General features: G+C 34.4%; 1 protein-coding gene across 2 annotated transcripts in view; it reads right to left on the bottom strand.

Moving 5' to 3' along the window:
* LOC124541054 (protein daughterless) overlaps nucleotides 1-18364 on the bottom strand; it is a 127571-nt gene that overhangs the window by 65518 nt on the left and 43689 nt on the right. The window contains exon 3 of one of the 2 annotated variants that reach the window (XM_047118860.1): nucleotides 13697-13804. The exons of the other annotated variant lie outside the window; for it this stretch is intronic. Coding sequence (XP_046974816.1) covers nucleotides 13697-13804 — 108 coding nt within the window. The remainder of the gene's footprint in view (nucleotides 1-13696; nucleotides 13805-18364) is intronic. 2 annotated transcript variants of the gene reach the window in all.

Genomic DNA, 18364 nt, shown 5'->3' with positions numbered 1-18364 from the left:
TAAATTTAAACAAGGATAAATTCCTTAGAATTAACAAAACGCAAACGTTTTAAGCACAATCAGGTGCATTATTCACGAGGAGAGTGTGAGTGCGTAAATTTTTCACTCGGGTGCTTGACCCGCGCTATTTCCGACACGGGAATCGAACCGGAGCTTTATCGCTCGGGGGAACGACACAGCGATTAGTCCAAGGCAGGAGAATTCACGATTTATGAACAAACATACGAATATATATATCGAGCAGGTCAATATAATACATTTCTAGTAATAAACCAAAACCTAAAGCGATGAAACTGCTGGATATACAATCTAATTTCCAAAATTAAATATGTTTAAATTAATGTTTGTACATAATTATTTATAATTAAGACCAACATCATAACGGAAGAAACAAACGAACAGACAGAAAATACATATGATTAAATTAATTAAATAATAATTATCGCGCCAAATAATCCACATAAAATATACTTTATTCAAACAGGCTCTTACAAGCATCTTTGAATCTTTATTTTACACAACTTTATCAAACACCAAATTTGATTAAATATGTTATGAAGCAACTACAACGCACGAAACAACTAATCATACATAATTCGCTCGTATTCGCCAAGGGATCTTTTTAGGGCCTACATTGTTCTTTTATCACATAAATGACTAGGTCTCATAATATTAATTGATTAAATCTCAATATTGTATAATATAAATTCCACATAACATATTAATTTCATAAGAAATATATAACAGGATAAGAATCAAACCATCACTAGAAACATAGTTTTGTATATCACGTTTGAATACTTTTTATAAATAGTAACATTTTCATCTACATATCAATTATATAGCATGGATGACGAAATATAATTGACAACGCTGATCCACTCACTGATATCAATATCAATATACGCTCATGAAAAACACGTAAAAGATACTTCGTAGATTAAATATAAACACCACAAATATAAAAGCCTAACAAAACAAAAAACAATTCCAATTAAATTGAAACCTAAATACGAAAAGGTACAATGCAACAAAGTTTTGCATTAACTATAGGCTATTTGACAATTATTAAAATAAATTGTCAATGATCGTAGTCAGAATATATTATGAGTTTAAAATGGTTATTTAGTGACGAAATTTGAAACTAATAACTAATTTATTTAAAACTACATTTTTTCAAACGTTTGTCAAGTGAAACTAAACGTTCTTGATGGTTTGGGTTTATGATGACGTCACATGCTTGGTAACCTCGTTTGCCTACTATATGTACAGTACATATTACTATACAGGCAAGTGACGACACCGACTTCACTGCAGCGCCATATTGACAAAATATAGCGTTTTCGCGCGCTATTTAAATATGGCTATTTTAATTTGATAACTCACGACAAATATTTACTAGAAATAATAAAAAACAACTGTTACAGGGTTCCCTAACCTTTTAAAAACCAGTCAAATAACGTATTAAAACATAACATAAAACTGCTACAATTAGAACCCGCTTCATCTCCTACCTTGTGGGAGACCGGACGCGTCGCACTTAGCGAGCCATCCCGCATCTTAGTGTCCGGTCTTGTGTACAATTAAACAATTATTCATCGATTGCCAGCGGATCCACTTACCTGTAAAAAGAGAAATCATTATTATTATTCGTTACATATTGATAATTATTTTCTTATTACCATTCACATTTAATTGTTCATTTACGACGATAATCACTTCGCTCATCAAAGATGTCGGACTAATGCATCCTTGTCTTATTTAGACAGGATTCAGTTGTGATAGGTTAATGACATAGATGCAAAACAAGATGGAACAAGATTGAATTGCTAACACGTTCGACCACGTCTTCCATGCTGCTAAGGTTTTGGCTTAATTTTTAAAGTCAGCCGCCTGCCTGACACTCACCCTCCTTGGGAAAGTTCGGGTAGCCCAAAGTGCAAGTGATATGAACTGGGCCTTTATATGCACCCTAGTCGCCTCTTACGACACCCACGTACATATACACTCGGTCCCGAGCATGGATGTGGAAGGATATAGAGGTAGAGGACGACCGAGGAAACGATGGATGGATTGTGGGAGAGACGATATGGTTAGAAAGAATGTTACTTGTGAGATGACGTCTAACAGAGAGTATGGAAGCAGAAGACAAGTTGCGCCGACCGCAAATAAGATTGGGGTAGGGGAAGAGGATGATGATGTTCGAACACGTCCAGAAACAAGTGAGAGAGATGTCAAATTAACTAGACAGCTGAGAATCATTATTTGAGATCCAATTACTAGTGAGCATTTATAGAGTATGTTACGATGGACATTATGTGAGGCACAATTAACAATTATTTACCCTATGATATTATATTTATAAAGACAGCTCTAATAATTTGGATACATTCGTTTCTTTCATCGGGATGAATTGAAGTCTTGCATGTTCGAACTTACTAGTGTAAGAGATCGCTAGATCATCTCGCTTTTACAATAATTGAAGATAATTTTCGATATTACACTTTCAAAATTAGAACAGGGGAAAGAAAATCAATTAAAAACATTAGTAATATTATAATAATGCATCAATATTTCATAAAACTAATTTAAAGAAGTAAACCTGAATGGTAAAATTCTTCTTTAAGCTGATACTATTTGCAATGTAAACAGCTTAGACAGTATTGTCAAACGATTACAACCATGACCTAGGATGTTACGTCACGTGCTCCTTCATCAATAGATTTTTAAGATTATCTGATAAATACGTGTAATTAAAAGGATCGAAAGAGTTACTACTAAGTTTCTCATGCCATTCTCGATTGAATCTGCACTGCGAAACAGCAACTACATTAAAGCTTTAGATGAACAAAAAAAAGCCGACTTCAAAAAATACACTATTCCAAAACAAATTATTATGCACTAAAGACTAATAAAAATAATTGTGTATTAAAAATATTTTTTTGACTTCTTCTGAGTCATAAAAGTCGATTTACGATTATATAATGTAGTTATAATTATTGTTATATTTGAAGGCGGGCAGCAAAGAAACCCTGCAATACCTATACCTAACACAAAAAGAATATGAGAATAAAAATACAGTCGAAATGATAACATTCTCCTTTTACGAAGTCAATTAAAAAAAAAACCAAATATACGTGCCTACAAAAAAAAATACAATTATGGAATATTAATCTTTACTATTAAATACAAAGCCTAACAGTTACCATAGATCTGTGTATAAAGAAACATTACTTAATACAATGACAAAGCAGATATACTAAACGCAAAGAATCATCAAGTTAACGGACGTAAATAAATTCGAGATCGTAAAAGGCTGTATACCTGTGAACGCATCGCCATATGCCTTAAAATCTTAAGCCACCATTGTTCAGAACCGAATCGAAAGGAGAAGAAAAAAAAAACATGATCTCTCGAACATCTGGCGCTTGACACCCCCGAACACCCTCCACGAGCGAGATGGACTTACGACGACACGCGAGATCGAAAGAGACGGGTATAACGGTTGTTACAATGCACCCTCGCGGCAAAAAATCAAAATTGGATGCGCGCACGCATCTAGCGCTGTTCCGTTTCCGAATTCGAAATTTAAATTTTTATAAGATTTAATTTCTTATCCTACGAAATATATTTAACAAATATATACATAGTGTAAGCCTTTTCATAGCCTATGTTCATTATATAAGTACTCACATGTATATAGCAACATTAACTTATGACAATAATCTTAATCAAAATTACAATTTTTAATATTTAGGAAATAGCAAAGTGTAATTCTTACAAGGCTACTGATGTAAGTATGTTTGAGAATAAGGTATGTAAGTACTTACCTTATTCACATATTATAATAAGAACTTAAAAAGTCTATCATACGATATCAATTATATATAAAATAGAAATAAGTATACATATTTGCAATAGATTTATCGTGAAATATATATTTTTGTAACAGATTATTATTATTAAAATAATAATGATGTTTTTTGAGTAGCCCTTAGCTTTGTTTCAGAACAATTCAGAAAAACATTTTGCGAATGGCACCTATTTAAAAATGCTCCAAATAAGCCGTTACTGATTTCAAATTTAGAAGACGAACAAAAAGATTATAAACATTTTTAAAAATTTGCAAATTCCATTACACAATGGGCAATAATAAAACATCTGTTTCGAACCATTGTCGGAGGCGCGAAAAACAAACAGGTCATAGATAATATTGTTTTATTTTTAAAAATCCCAAATTCCCACGGAAGGCCAGGAAGCAATAGCCAACCCTAAGCTACCTTTCGAAATTTAAAATTAAAAAAAAAAAAAAACGCCCGCATACTTTCGTATTCGAACATCTGTCCTGTCGGGTTGCATCCGTCTCTTTCGCGTGTACTGTATTCGTGTATGTGCGTCTCGCTCGCGTGCAACGTCAGGTAGTACGTACTTAGTCACTTGCACACTTGTAAAACGAATGCAAGTGTGTCCGTGCGATTACACTAGTTTACGTATAATTGACAAGTCTCTGATGTACAGGCGGGTAAACAATGGAATTTTAATTTTACGACGACGTTTCAACAATTGCCGTTAATCTCGAGACGGCCTCTGTTAGTTTTTATTTAGTATATATATAGAATTGTTTATTGTTATTTTTAAATATATCCCTATATTTTATAAATTTCTCTTTTATATAATTCGATATTAATATAATGGTACTAATATTTCAAACAGTGTTGCGTTTGCATAACATTATTATCGGAATTATTTTAAAAAAATAAGATTTACACAAAGATGCCAAGTGTAATTGAACCAGGTTTATCAAAATCGATACTGTTTATCGATTATTTGGAATTTTCAATGATCTAAAATTAACTTTGAAACAAAAAAAAGCGTCTAGAGAATATTTTGCGCACGATTAAGAATGACTACGTTTTCATACACACGTAACTTCATATACAATAACAAAAACTTAATAACTATTATAAATTAATATTATATATATCATCAAATAATCACAATTTGCCTATTCACCCATTAAACATACTAAAGAGTATTTTTCGGTATCAAACTACGAGTCCGTGGTTTGCACGCGGTTATCTCGCCATATACGACAGGTGGCGCCATCTACACTAACATCTATGAAGGAATTAATAGCTATATAACATTGTAGCAACTTCCATTTTTCATAATAAAATTTTACGTAATAATATTCCACGCGTATAGCTTATTCCATACGACTTGCCAATAGCCCGGCTATATTACACACAAGATATTCTACAATAAAGCTATTCTACGCAAATACATATATCCACTACCAATTTTACTTCCATACTTCCTACAATAACTACGCTGAAAATTCAATACGATATTTCGCGAATACATAATAACATCCGCTATAATTATTTATTTGTCATTATTTCTGTGATTGAAAGACTTTACGTCTTAAATCCAAAAGCTATTTATTTCCTGTAGAAGCTTGATATTATAATTAATTAAATTTTCCTTCAACTTTGATAATACATCATTAAAAAAACATATGACTATTTAAAAAAACATATTTTTTAAATGTTGAAAAGAGTAACTACTGAGTTTCTTGCCGGTTCTTCTCGGTAGAATCTACTTTCCGAACCGGTGGTAGCTTTACTTAACTGTTAAATGACGATTCAAAAGTGCTTGTAAAAGCCCACTTGAATAAAGTTTATTTTGATTTCGATTTTTTTATTTATTCTAATCGATGATTCGAATCATAAACCACAATTAAATTAACTTAATAGATATGTATAACAGTAAAAAATTGTCGCGTACGAATAATTTTACATTTACTGCACGCCACCCCGTTTTCATAGAATTACAAAGCTACTTGTAACAAACGAATTTGACTTCTATCGTTTGCGCATAAAGGTTCAATTTTCAGTGTAATAGTATGAATGCTTTGTACCTATTTATAAATAGTCCGTCATGCATAAAACAGGGGGCGCCCGCGCACCCTAACTTGTCGATTTTCTGTCCCTTTCGAACGAGCGAGGGTGGAAGGAGACGATAAGGCCACTCGCACATTAAACGTTTTTAATTTGGCATACCATTTTTGAATTCAATTTCGCTTATTCCATATCACAGAGTAAAAATGAAAAAAGGTGTTGTTAATTTTAATAAAATGTCAAATATGGCTATCAACAATTACCATGAATACATACATACATACATATATTATAGAAATAAAAATTGAATACAAAATTATATTACAGGTTGTATTTTGTAATAGATAATGTTTCTGATAGATATAAGAGAAGAGAATACAACATCTGATCAGTGACTGACTTGTATGTCCAAATCATAACAACGGGCGTTTAAATCCCATACAATAAATCGAGGCGTTTTAAACGCTACACGTGTAACTAGCCTTATATTACAAGTACGAATCTTCCGTCTCGCTCTCGCCGTGCGACTTACAGCGTACTCACGTTATTACTATTACACTGGATACAGGATTTTTAATTTCTATATTATTAATAATGAGATTATATAACGAATAGGATCTCCATGAAAATATATGCTTTATTCGAGTGGTCTTGCAAGCAAATTAAAGAATATGAATAATTTCATTCGGATATATTATTACAGTAAAGATATGCTTATTATATTATAAACTTATACTACATACAACATACAAGTATAGTACGACACAACTTAGATGTCGCATCGGCAAAATTCGTAAAACCGATCACATCCGAATTGAGTACGCTATCCCAAATTATCATTATTTATATCTCATGCGAATATGATCTTTGCACAAAAGTAATAACTTGTAATATCATATGACCTAATATATTCGTCAATTTGACGCGTCGATTAACAAGCACTCGCTTTCTCTGACGCGTGAATCTATAGCGACGAATAGCGTCGAATGGCGCGATAGGGAGCTATTTCTATTGGTTGTGTAAATCGGCAGTGATCGGTTTTAATTTCATTCCATTGCATTTTCCGATGCTACATGTAATTTGTGTCCTACGATAGTTAAGTAACTACTGTTAATGTACCAAATCTATACTTTATATTATAAACGTGAAAGTAACTCTGTCTGTCTGTCTGTCTGTAGCTCTTTCACTACCAAACCACTGAACTGAATTTGATGAAATTTGGTATGAAGCAAGCTTAAACTCAGAGGAAGAACATGGGCATACATTTTTTGCCTAAAACGTGACAAGTAACCCCAAAAACGCTAGCAAAGACGCGGGCAACAACAAGTTGTACAAAAGTTACCTTATAACACAAAACATGTACCTAACACTCGCATCCCTTTTCCCCATAACCACGATTGAATCTTCGAAGAGATCTTGTAATATGAGAATGCGTTCGGTTGGTTTATTACGATTTTCCGACTAAATACTATACTTATCATCATGAAACTTTGCATATACGTAGTCAAGGGTATAGGAAAGTACATAGAGAACATCGGTACCCCGTTCTCCTAAAAATATAGTCTAATTTCGTCCACAAAAGAAAGGACGTACATTCAAAACAAACTTTAAAATGATTATAATTCTTAAACCAAATTACAAAATGTAACATAATCAACATTAAATATATAAACGATAAAATAACTATTTGTTTGTTTACTTCACGGCCAAATTGCTGAACCGATTTTGATGAAATTTCGCATGAAGCAATCTTGAAATCCGAGGAAGGCAAGGTACATTTTCAAGTCTAACAGCTGACAATAACCTTTATAAAACGCAAACGAAGTATCGGGCGATAACTAGTATTAAAATATTAGTACTGTTACCATATATCGATAAAACCGTTAGATTACATACAGGGAGATTCATTACACAACTAAATTTTAGTCATGCTGTTACAAAAACCTCCAAAACTCAATGTAATGAATGAGTTCGTTTTCATTTTTCACAACCGGGTCACTATCCTCGTATGGTCAAAGGCCCCAACAGCTGTTGATCCGACGACAAAACGTGCGCGTGAGTCGATTAGTGCACCGACACATCATGCTTGATCGAAGATTTATTTTTTTATACGAAATAATCTTTAGACTTGATTTGCATCAAAAAATTAAATTTTAAACATAAAAACACATCAGAACGAGTTTAATTTCTCATAAAATCATTATATACTATATTTGAGTAGGCCGTTACCAGTACTTTTGTATCATAATTTTACATAAAAGCTACCCGTTTGAAATATCGATTAAACTGGCAAGAACCGGCAAGAAACTTATTTTTAGTATTTTCTTTGTATTCTTTTTGACGACCTCCATGGTCGAGTGGTGTGTACACCGGTTTTCATGGGTACGCCACTCTGAGGTCCCGGGTTCGATTCCCGGCCGAGTCGATGTAGATTACCATTAGATTTCTATGTTGTCTTGGGTCTGGGTGTTTGTGGTACCGTCGTTACTTCTGATTTCCATAACACAAGTGCTTCAGCTACTTACATTGGGATCAGAGTAATGTATGTGATGTTGTCTCTTATTTATTTATTTATTTAATATTTAATTAAAATTTGTAATTACAATCTTTAGTATTGTTGTGTCTAAGTTTGGATGGGTGAGTGAGTCAGTGTAACTACAACCACAACGAGCAAACCATCACAATTCCCAAGATCAATAAAGCATTGGCGATAAAAAGGATGTAAAGAATTCGTACCTTACCACTTACTACCTTTAATTACAAAGCCTTTTATTCAAGTAAAATGTCCTTAAGCACATTTAGCTAAATATTTTTAATCAGCATATAAGTACGTTTCAAATTCCACTAATAATCACCGTAATAAACGTACTTACTACACAAAAATGACCCACCAAATGTGTCGCGACCATTTTACGAAGCGCACACCGTTCGCAGGACACGAAAGCCTTAATATTTTCTGCCGTTATATATTTAAATTTAATTACATAATATCGTATCAAAACGAAGGGTTTATTTCGTTTAATGTGTAACTTACTTTTGAGTGCAAATTATGCACACATCTTATTTTTAACTGGCTGTTGCCCACGGCTACGTACGCGTTTGAATTTTACAAAAAGTTATTGTTGTATTCTAAGTTACTCTTTATAACATTAGCTTTCTGCCAAGTCAAATCCCATCAAAATCAGTTCAGCCGTTCGAAATATTAGCCGGACATACAAAAATGTTATTTTAGTATATGTACAATTCGGCGGTAGAATTTTTGGTGTCGATGGTACCACCAAAGAGAATAACACAAAGCACTACCATGAAAAACATATATAGTAAAATTGATTGTAACGCCGATAACTTCCATAATACATACATACCATCTGTTTAGTGTATTTGAAGAGATTGTCTATTTTTTTATAACAACATGTAAACATGTAATACAGCCTGTAAACTACCCACAGCTGGGCTAAGGCATCCTCTCCCTTTGAGGAGAAGGTCTGAAGCATATTCCACCACGCTGCTCCAATGATTGAATACAAACGTGGTAGAACTTCTTTAAAATTAGACAAATGCAGGTTTCCTCACGACGTCTTTCACCACCGAGAGACGAATTATAAACACAAATTAAGCACATGAAAATGCAGTGTTACTGCCTGAGTTTGAACACGCAATCATCGGTTAAGATGCACGCGTTCCAACCACTGGGCCATATCGGATCTTATGAATATTGAAACGTAATTAGGGATTAAGGTAATTCAAGTCATCACTGATCGTTATCGCTCGCTCGGTTAATTCCTATGTAGAAAGCGGGCACGCTACTCGTTACGTGAACGAGTTGATGAGATAAGGCGAACAGATTACACAAATCTAAATACATACAACGAATACATATGAGAAATTCGTTAAACATAAAAGTTGAATCATTCCTTGGAGTTTGAATCAAAATCGGTCCAGTGGTTTGTCCGTGTTGAAGCAACAGGTACACAGTCTTTCACATTTATAATATCACTGTAGACTAGCTATGACCGCGACTTCATAGGCGTTTGATATTAACAGTAAAGTTATTTTTATAGCCCAAGTTACTAAAGATTTCTGCAGGTGAAAGTTCCGTCAAAATTGGTCTAGCCGTTCCAAAGATTATTTCATTGATCTTATTTATTGAAAATTTTGGTAGTCAGGCTGCTTACTGGTGGTCATTTGAAAGAAGCCTGCCCGAATGGAATGGGAATACTACCTAGCCATCAGATATTCTAACGCCTTCCGGTTTGAAGGGTGGACAAGCCAATGAGTCTGTTTATAAGGGCAAGAACATCTTAGTTCTCACAGTTAGTATCGTATTGACCACTATGGGCGATGACGACCACTCACCATCGACAGTTCCATAAGACCTTCCTTGTTATCAACAAATTGTTCTCCAACGTTTCTAAAAATGTAATTCAAAGTTTTCGTTTCAAATAATTTATATTAAGTGCTAATAATTTTCTCATGTAATATGTATCCATACCAAGATTATGAACATATATATAATATTTGTTTGTATTTAGGTAATAATTTCGGAAACTAACTAATCGCTACAAATGATACGTGCACCATATTTATCTTTATAAATAAATTGCACTCATGCAAAACCGAGGCGAGTCTCTTGTATAAAATATTCTTAGACAAGCATACAACGCTCTTGGTCACCATCAGAATAAGAATACTGATGAAAAGATAGCAAGGCCTCGAGTATTAATACACGTTGATATTAATTAACGATACACGAACTTACATCTAATTAAAATAGGACGGTCCGGTCCTGAACTAAGCCATGGCGCCCCCCGACCACCGGTTCCCATGGTCTCTGTAGTTTCACCGTCGCACGCGCACCTGCTACGGTCAGCCAATCGCGAGCGAGACCGACTCGCTTGCCACGTGGTACGAATGGCAGATTGTGAGGTTATGATGATTTTTTTAAATGTCGAACTAGAGTCACTACTGACTACTGAGAAGCGGTGGTAGCTTTACTTATTATATATAAAATTTTAAATTAACATGGTTATTTTTATGTCTTGTTCATGAGACATTCGTAGATAATGTCGAAATATAGAGCTCCACCGAATAACTTTAATTATTTATAATAGCTGTAAAATGACGATACTAAAATGCTTGTAAAAGCCTACTTTGAACACAGACATACTTAAATATTTTGAATTAATGTCATAAAAGCTCATTATTATTTTATTATATTAAAATTCGTAATTTATAGTCTGTATATCACTTCAGATAAAACACGAGCCAACATAGTGTGACGTCACATAGGCAGCAACTGTCATTTCGGTATCATCTGGTACTTTGATGAACAACTTTTCTAGAGTATTAATCAAATAAAATCAAAATAAACTTTATTCAAGTAGGCTTTCACAAGCACCGACCGTCAGGGCGTCACGGTAACATGCGTAAGCGATCCCGTGGCGCCCACCGAAAGACGGAGAGAGTACCGCTGGTTTTTTAGTGGGTACACCCGGTGGACCTGGGCGCACTAGGCGTTCAGGAAACCGGGGAGTACCACACCCCCCCCCCACTTTCCATCACGTGGGGGAAGCGCGTAAAGCGTTTTTCCAGCGTAAAAAAAAGGCTTTCACAAGCACTTTTGAATCGTCAATTTACAATTAAGTGAAGCCACCACTGGTTCGGAAAATAGATTATACCGAGAAGAACCGGCAAGAAACTCTGTAGTTTTTTTTACATTTAAAATTTAAAATGCTAGTATTTGTACATTAGACACCAATGATAATGATCGTACTTCATTATTTTGCAACAAAACATAAATATTTGATATATTTGTAACTGTTAACGTTGAGTGAGTGCCAGTCGCTCATACACAACTGTTGTTTTTATCATTGTGACGTCACCAAATGACTGACAGCGTTTTTTGCGAGAATAAAATAATGTTTCAAATTTAATTTAATTTTATAGCAATAAAACGTGTTTATTTTGATGAAATAATTTTTATGGTTATCTAAATAACATTTTGAAGTACTTTTTCAAATGTTGTAGTATTGTTGTTGTTTATTGTAGTATTTAAATACCTATGACAAGTTTTGTTTTAATTTCATTTAATTGTATAGTTTATAGAATAGTCCCTTATCAAAATTTGGCGCCAAAATGATGAAACTTTTTTAAACAACATTTTTATGTCAATAGATTACAGCAAAGAAAAAATAAATAGTGAATTTAATATTTACTACTTTTTCTTGACGGTTCTTCTCTCTGGAATTTACCTTTAGAATCGGTTGTAGCTTTAAATTTAATTCAATTCTAGAATGATTCAAAACTGCTTCAATGAGCTTTTCTATAATATAGGACAATATCACACACATTACTCTGATGCCAATGTAAGTAGTTAGCACTTGTGTTATGGAAAGTCGGAAGTAACGACGGCACCACAAACACGCAGACCCAAGATAACATAGAAAACTTATGGAATTTTTCTACATCGATTCGGCCGGGAATCGAACCCGGGACCGTGGATGTCGTCAGAACTTGAATAAAGGGTATTTTGATTGATTTATTAGTTACATTAACAAGTCGTCACAAGTGACCGGTTATCTAAAACGTCTTCCGATATCCTATAAACAATAAATTGTTTTATACAATACGAAACGTCGAAGAATTAGCTATCTCAATTGAAACACACTTAAAAGCCATTACGAATTCTAAACCAACGGGAATAAGGTTCAAAATCGTGTGAAAATCGATACGTGCAATGGTCGAGATGTTTTGTTTCACAATAATATATTCAAAGTGCAGATAGATAGATCACGTCAACGTGATATAATATGTATTGTATGTAGTTCGATAGTTTTTATATTACTTCCGCATTTTAATAGATATAGAGGAAATGACGAACGTACATACATTTAGTTCTATATAACCAGTGGGTGGGTTCGATGGTACGTGGGTTGATGGGTACATCGAGTATGTTATACGTCACCATCGCTAAGGAAGATGGAAGTTTCTTTATTTTAAAACGACTTCAAAAAGGAGGTCACCATCATCGGTAGTTACTCTTTTTCAACATTTAAAAAATACAAAGTCATGTGAGTTAATACAATTATTTAAATAATTATATCCTGCTTGGAAGTCAAGAGATATTAGGACATAGAACAGATTTTTCTATACAATACGGGATGAAATGCAATTCTGGAAGAATTCAAATAGTCCAAGAAGTTCCAAGAAGTAATTCAAATAGTCTGGGGGTATATGTTTCTTACAGTGGCACTCTCTACGGGCGGTATATCTGCTTTGAGTGGGAGTGAGTGTGTGGGATTGAGTGGGAGGTATAACCAAGGCCCTACTATCAGGTAAGAGGTCAACAATATATCTAAACTTACTTAATAGAAGTTTGGACATATGTATTGCTACATAATAATTTCGTTCTCTTCTAAGATTGTTAATTAAAAAGTTTTAAAACCTTCTGATGAGATATAGATAAGAATGAAATAACGAGGAATCAAACCTATTATTGTTACATCATCAAATATACCCTAAATTTACGACACAGATAAAAAACAACGACTTAATACTACACATTAAAACATACAAAAAGTTAGAAAACATCTAAACACTACATAAAAACCTAAAGCTACAAATTAAAACAAAAAAAAGCAAAACGACAACTAGCAGATCACACAGAACACAACAACAACAACAACAACAGCGAGGCACAACAATGACAAGAATCCTGCAAATAAAAACGAAACAGAAAACTTCAAGTGCAAAGGAAACACAACAAAAACAACTGTGCTAGATGCGACAGCGCTCACCCATTGTGGTGGCACGTCCGCGTGCTGGTGGTGCTGGTGGTGGCTGTGCCGCCGGTCCGGCTGCTGGTGGCCGTTGGCGGCCGCGCACGACGTCGCCGCCACGCCGTACTGGCGCGAGAAATTGTTTATGAGATCGTGTTGCTACGGTGGAGCTACAATAACACGGTACAGTGCGATTTGTGAATTTATTTGTATCGATATGTAATCTAAACTAGTAGTCACCCGCGGCTGAGCTTGCCTTTTTTTTTAAACTATGACTCCAATCCACCTGATGGTAAGTGATGGAGTCCAAACGCAAAGACGACTAGTACGGACGGCAAAAATGAGCTGAGCTAGTTACCCTCGCCATGCCAGCCTCTTCACGCCTCGTTTTAGGAATTGGTTATGTCCTTTAGATTTCGACTATGTTTCCTACCAATCCATCCATCCTCCTGCCGTGATCTCAATTTTATGTGGGGTCTTCTCCTTCCATACTTCTCTGTCAGACGTCATCTCACAAGTAACATTATTTCTAACCATATCGCCTTTCACACAGACAGACAGACAGACAGACAGACAGAGTTACTTACACATTTACGATATTAATACATATTTACGTCATATATACATACAAAATTACGTCAAACACTTTTGAAACGAAAACATCGGGTATCCCTTTTGAAGAATCTTCGACAATTCAATTCGGAATACAAATACGCAAATGCAACGATTCTGACGCAAAAACGTTTCACTTATGTCACGTAATCCGAATTTACGATTCAATTACTACTCACGAGATGAGAAAGAGTCGCTCCCGCAAAACGTTCGCCGTAGGCAAACGCATTCAACTTCCCTAATCCATCATTATGGCAACTTATAACAAAAGAATTATGGAAGAGATATATAGATATACATATATGTATATATATGTGACTGACACACGGAGATTAGCTTTGTATTATACTAGCTGTGCTCGCGACTTCGTGCGCGTTCGAATATAACAAAAATAATATATATTATAGTAGCCTAAGTTCCTCCTTACTATTTCAGTTATTTGCCAGTGAAAGTCCCGTCAAAATCGGTCCAGCCGTTCCAGAGATTAGCCGTAACAAACAGACAGACAAATCGACGAAAAAATATTAAAAATGTTAATTTGGTATCTGTACCGTGTATACATACACACATATGCATTGATTAAAAATGTCCTATTTATATATTACAAACAGACACTCCAATTTTATTACAGTAGAACCTTTATAAGTAGAACGTCAGAGAAACACCTAAAAATTCGAGTTATAGAGTTTTCGACTTAAGAGTTAATAGCAAAATATGGCATTTGACTTTTGTATACGAGATACGGAGGTAAAATTTCATTTTTCGTGTAACCCCCCTCGGTTATTCTACTAGAATACCTATGTACCAAATTGTCTTGGAAAAACTCACTGATTATTTTGAGTAACAGAGATTTCGAGTAATGGAGGATAAAGGATATAAAACATTTTTTCATGATTTGGAGGTTTTCAACTTTTCGAGGTTCGACTTAAGAAGGTTTTACAGTATATGTATACATATCGTAAGCCTTGTTCTCCCAGTGATTACATGAGGAGCTCCAGACGTAGATGAATTTAATAAATTATTACGATTTAACAAATAATTAATTCTAGAGAGCGTAAAAGTTACCGGTCGAATACAGAGCTGTGCTACGACTGTATGTATATAAAAACAAACAAATATATAACGCGCAAACAGATGTCGTGAGTTTACAATGAAATTGAATCAAAACAAAACCTATCATAGGTTTCGAAATTCCCGAAAATATGGAAGAATAAAAGCAAAGTTTCACAGACGACCTCAATTTTTTTTTTTATTTACATAGTATAAAACAAAGTCGCGTACCGCTATCTGTGCCTATGTATGCTTAGATCTTTAGAATTACATAAAAATTTTAACAAAAAGAAAAACCGACTTCAAACAAAACACTATTTTAAAACAAATGAATATGCACGAAAAAGTAATAAAAATAATTGCGTATTCAACATATTTTTTAGAGTCTTCCTAAGTTAAATGAAATGAAAAATATTAGACTACTTAAAAGTCGATTAACGATTATATCATGTAGTTATAGTTATTGGTATATTTGGAGCCGGTGTCAGCCACGGTGCCCTTGCCCCAACAATCAAAAGAAAGAAGCGATACGAGCCCCTTGATTGATCCAGTATATTATTGTGTAAAAGGTAATTTGTAAAAAACATATTTGTTAAAGTATTCTCGTATTGTTTTTTGATAGATATACTGTAGGGTTTTATTGGCTGACACCGACTCCAAATATAACAATAATTATAACTACATGATATAATCGTTAATCGACTTTTAAGTAGTCTAATATTTTTCATTTCATTTAACTTAGGAAGACTCTAAAAAATATGTTGAATACGCAATTATTTTTATTACTTTTTCGTGCATATTCATTTGTTTTAAAATAGTGTTTTGTTTGAAGTCGGTTTTTCTTTTTGTTAAAATTTTATTTATTTTTTGATTTTAAGTGAAGCTGATGTTGACTAACTAATTTTTTTTAATATGGATAGATTAAGCGTTCCGTTTATATGAGTCAGAATTTCAGAAACTACTTCGAGGACAATTTCAAAGGAAACTTGCGAATAAAGCAAAAATAGACTTTCGAAAATGCGGATTTAATACGTCACGCGGCGTGAACTACAAGGATCCCTCGAAAGAGCTGTAATCGAACTCAGCAAAAAAACTTTGAAAAAGACCAACTATATTTCGTACATCATATGACATCACATCACATACACAAAATTTGATTAAAGATAGTAAGAAATTCTGCCCCATATCGCACCCTAACTGCGAGCCGTATAGGAGTTCCATCACTACATAGTATAAAACAAAGTCGCTTTCTCTGTCCCTATATCTTTAAATCTACGCAACGGATTTTGATGCGGTTTTTTTTAAAAGATAGTGTGATTTAAGGGGAAGGTTTGTGTATATAATACATGAACAATATAGTAAAGAAACACTGATAATTTTAGAAGTTTGCGATGTGATGTCGTAAATAAACAAATTCTGTAGTATATTTAGTATCAGTATTGCACCCGTGCGACGCCGGGGTGGGTAGCTAGTTGATTATAATATTCGACTATGATAATTACATAAACATAACCACATTACGGAAGGTGACTCAAATATCCAAATAACCTATAAATAAAAGATTCGACTGAGTATCGCTAACGTGCTCCTCAGAATAGTTCCGTTCCCTTCCGTTCCGTTACTTTGTCATGGATCCTGTGCTCAGAACCTTACCAAACTTTCACCAAATTACCCTTGAAGTATATATTTTATAACAAAAAAAGAATTATCAAAATTGGTTAATGTGATTTTCAGTTATTCACCTATTTGTCGCGCATATACATAATGCAAATTTAAGACTTATGTCGTTTTCATATGGATACCATCATCGGAAAAAAATAAAAAAAAAATGGGACCCCACGGGAAGCACTACCTTTCAAACAAAAAAAAAATATCAAAATCGGTCCACCCAGTAAAAAGTTATGAGGTAACAAACATAAAAAAAAAAAAAAAAAAAAAAAAAAAAAAAAAAAAAAAATACAGACGAATTGATAACCTCCTCCTTTTGGAAGTCGGTTGATTAGATTAAAGAGGAAGGTTTAGGTATATATATTTTTTTTCGAATTACTGAAAATCTGTGAACATTGTAAGAAATTCTGCAGTATAGAAGCCGGGGCAACAATATATGCAACAACAATGACAGCCTGTAAATTTCCCACTGCTGGGCTAAGGCCTCCTCTCCCTTTGACGAGAACATTTGGAACATATTCCACCACACTATTCCAATGTGGGTTGGTGGAATACACAGGTGGCACACTATGAAATTCTTTACCACCAAGCACGAGATGAAATACAAACACAAATTAAGCACGTGAATATTTGAACCCGCAGCCATCGTTAAGATACCCGCGTTCTAACCACTGGGCCATGTCGTTGCTAGTTTAGCTATAAGTAATACATTAGGACGAGAGTCCCCTGAGCTCTATCGCGTCAGTTTAACGACGATCGTCCATCGATACGTGTATTCTTACAAAATAAACTTTATGACATCGAAAGCGTTTTCATTTCGGTACGTCCAACTTCAATGAGACGAAAAACTTCACAAATCGAATTTCCCGTTTCGATATATCGAAGATTTTCTTCGCAAACAATTATCATTACACAGTACAAAACAAAGTCGCTTACCACTGTCTGTCCCTGTGTATGCTTAGATCTTTAAATTTAGGCAACGATTTGATGTGGTTTTTTTTAATAGATAGAGTGATTCGAGAGGAAGGTTTTTATATATAATACATGGACAACATTGCACCCTGGGAAGCGGGGGCGGTTCGCTAGTAGGCGATATAACAATGATTACTAGCATATAGGAACTTCGAAAATCTTATGGAGCTGAGATGGTCCAGTGCATAGCGATACGTGAACTTTAAATGAACACTGCAGGTACAAACCCTGGTCAGCACATCTGAGCTCCCATCTTTCATTATCATGTTGTCATGTCATCATTATGTTTTTATTTTATTTATAATCCATCCCATGCTCATTGCAACCTACGCGGATCGACAAAATATGTTTCTCACAAGTAGTAAGTACACATTTAAGAAAGTA

This window comes from Vanessa cardui, chromosome 27 (assembly GCF_905220365.1).
Source record: "Vanessa cardui chromosome 27, ilVanCard2.1, whole genome shotgun sequence".
In the NCBI taxonomy this organism is placed as follows: Eukaryota; Metazoa; Arthropoda; class Insecta; order Lepidoptera; family Nymphalidae; genus Vanessa; species Vanessa cardui.
Note: the sequence above shows the minus strand (reverse complement) of the source record. Positions and strands in the feature narration are given on the sequence as shown.